Source organism: Trachymyrmex septentrionalis, unplaced genomic scaffold (genome assembly GCF_001594115.1).
Source record: "Trachymyrmex septentrionalis isolate Tsep2-gDNA-1 unplaced genomic scaffold, Tsep1.0 scaffold83, whole genome shotgun sequence".
NCBI lineage: Eukaryota > Metazoa > Arthropoda > Insecta > Hymenoptera > Formicidae > Trachymyrmex > Trachymyrmex septentrionalis.
In genome coordinates, this window is record NW_017306018.1 from 3,413,646 (window position 1) to 3,416,532 (window position 2,887).

A 2,887-nucleotide genomic window follows, 5' to 3' on the forward strand; every position below is an offset into this window, starting at 1 on the left:
TCGAGATTAAAATATTAATAAAATTAATTTACATTGGAATAGGAATAAACGCAAATCGTTCAAATCGAACTCTATGCGCCATGATGATTTCAACGGACAAAAATAAATCGAAATAAGGGAATAAATCTTGATTGGTACCTTCGCGATGTCTTTTACCTCGTGTCTTACAAAATTCGATTACAAAGCTTTCATATAATCGTTACGCCCGCGATCGTTCATGTTACGAGCTCCGAGGATAGTAAAAAAGACGATTTCGATCCCGAAAAGCCGAGACGTTCTCGTTTCGACCTGCTTCGACTTGCTTCAACTGGTCAGGAGTGAAGTTAGTAGTAACGCGTGCCGTCAAGATGGCGGCACCAAGCGCCGCGTATACGCGTCTCTGATACGCGTGCGTTTATTTGCGTCTCGTTCAATGTGAGTTCTGAGCGAAGCGGCTCGTAAATATCGTATATACGTTTGAGCGCGTTTCGGCCGTATTTCCCGCAACGTCGACAAATGAAACGCGGTGAGCAACGCGAGGTCAACAAGTGCTTGCTGAGAGCGCGATCGAACGATGAACTATCTCAACAGTTTAGCAGGCGGCACGATCACCGCCGACTCGGGCTTGCAGCTAAACAATGTCGATGTTCTCTACACGAAGGTGCAAAGGATTTACGTCAAGCCGCAGCATAAAGAGGAGCGCCAGCGGGATCTCAGAGTCAATGTCGAGATTCACGCTGGCATCAGTCCGGTTTGCCGCAAGGTAACTTTCCGAGTCTTGCCGAAAAACGTTAAGTAAGACGGCTTCATTGGGATGGATGTCAACTACGTTTTTCTCTTTTAATTTTCTACACTCAATGAACGTCTATAGGCCGGTAGTTGGTTCTTATATTTAAGACTGTCTTAAGTAGCGTTTTTAGAGACTATTCTCTTGACGATATTCACATTTGTACAGTCCATTATTTTAAAATATCTCAAGTAATATCTTAAGATAGTAATACACACAGCCCTCTGATCGGTTCGTAACATTTTGAGACGGTATTGTGATAATCTTAAGTTTAAAAATCAACCATAAACTGGCCAAAGATATTATTATCATATTAGCAAATCTTTATCTTAAAACATTACTTACGATAATCTTGAAATAAGAATAATCATCTATAAGTATCAATAGTTTTTTTTTTCATTACCAATATATTCCTATTCTTTGCCGAGTCTTGCTACATAAAATATATCTTTTTATGTATCTTTTATTTCAGAGTCTGTGCGTGATGCTGTCTGATGATGACGATTCATGTTTTCTCTATTCTCTATTCATCACCGAAGATGACTTTAAGGTGTTGAAAGCGCAGCAGGGACTGCTAGTTGACTTTGATAACTTTGCCACTCAGTTGATATGCTTATTGGAGCAATGTCAGGTTTCGGGGACGAGTCAACTGTCAAAAACTCCGCCAAAGTTCCTCCTGTTGTTGGCAGAGGAGTCTGGAGATTGGAACTTTAAGTTTGTAGAAACGAATAATTTTAAACATCTCTGTCATCTAAGTTTAAATGTATCACCCGCGAGTGATTCGGATTTGAAAACACACATGGCAATGAAGATTAAGCATCTGAAAGAGAATATTTTGAAACAAAGTAGGGATGCAATTAGTTTAGAAACTACATTAAACGATTTAACAAATAAGCTGGAAACAAAAACAAAAGAGTTGGAACAGCTGGAGCAAAAATATTTAACTGAAAAGAACCAGATACAATTTAATTCATCGCAGCAGATTAGTATAGAAAAAGACAGGTATGTATTACGAGTCATATTGTAAATAATTAACGATAAATATAATAAATTGATTTTATAATAGCAAAGTACTTGAATCTTTAGAATAATAAACGGAAATAATATTGGAACGAGTTATATTTTGTATCTGTTTGAAATTATTCGAATTATTCGATAAGTATAAATTAATAATTATGCTAATATCTTTTAGATTAGCACAAGCACGACTAGAATGGCAACGGCAAAGTGAAAAAGAAAAAATAGAAATTGAACAGAGGCATGCTGAAACTATGAAACAGTTACACACAGAACTTGCTGAATTACGAACACAAAACATGACATACAAGGATAGACAATCCTTTTTAGAAGCTACAAGTACAGAGCAAGTAAAACAATTGCAGACTCTCGAGAAGCAACTTAATATCGTCGAACGAGATTTGGCGTTACTCAGAAAACAAAATTCAAAATTAGATGTAGATTACCATGACAGAGATCAAGCTGTCAATAGTTTACGTACAAAGGTAGCTGTACTTGAACAAGAATTAAAAGACAAAACGGTGATCATTAACAAGCACATGGAAATGTTGAAAACAGGTAAAGAACAAAAGCAGCATTTAGAAGATCTCTTAACTGAGAGAGATAGTCAATTGCAACGCAAGCAAAATTCCTTAAAAAGTTTAAGTGACGAATTAGTAAAAGCCAATGAAATCTTAACGAAATTACAAAATGAACTTGCATCAACCAAGTCCAAGTTAAAATTAAGAACGAGCATAGCGCTCGAACAGGAAAGGTTGTTGGACAGCAAACAGAAAGAAGTTGGCCAATTGGAAATCAAAATGGAAGGTCTTGTCAAAGACGCGAGAGATGCAAAAAGTGAAGTAGACAGTTTAAAAGAACAGATAAGAACATTGCAACATCAATTGGAGGAAAAAGAAAAGATTATAAAAAATAATGATAACGGTAAGAATGTCTCATTTTATTTTGTTAATAAAAATATTTACAAATAACTCGCAAAATTAATACTTTGGTGTTCTTATCTTTTGCAGTAATTAGTTGGCTGAATCGGAGATTAGCAGACAATCAATCGCTGTTGCAAAGTGCTACTACTCCAGCTCCAGTTACGATACCATCCTCCGTTCC

At 36.6% G+C, this 2,887-nt stretch overlaps 1 protein-coding gene across 1 annotated transcript in view; it reads left to right on the top strand.

The window, feature by feature from the left end:
* Positions 1–379: 379 nt before the first annotated feature.
* LOC108754992 (spindle assembly abnormal protein 6 homolog) overlaps positions 380–2,887 on the top strand; it is a 3,283-nt gene continuing 775 nt past the window's right edge. The window contains exons 1-4 of the mRNA XM_018497690.1: positions 380–742; positions 1,239–1,768; positions 1,959–2,707; positions 2,794–2,874. Of these exons, the coding sequence (XP_018353192.1) occupies positions 554–742; positions 1,239–1,768; positions 1,959–2,707; positions 2,794–2,874 (1,549 nt within the window). The 5' untranslated portion in view covers positions 380–553. The remainder of the gene's footprint in view (positions 743–1,238; positions 1,769–1,958; positions 2,708–2,793; positions 2,875–2,887) is intronic.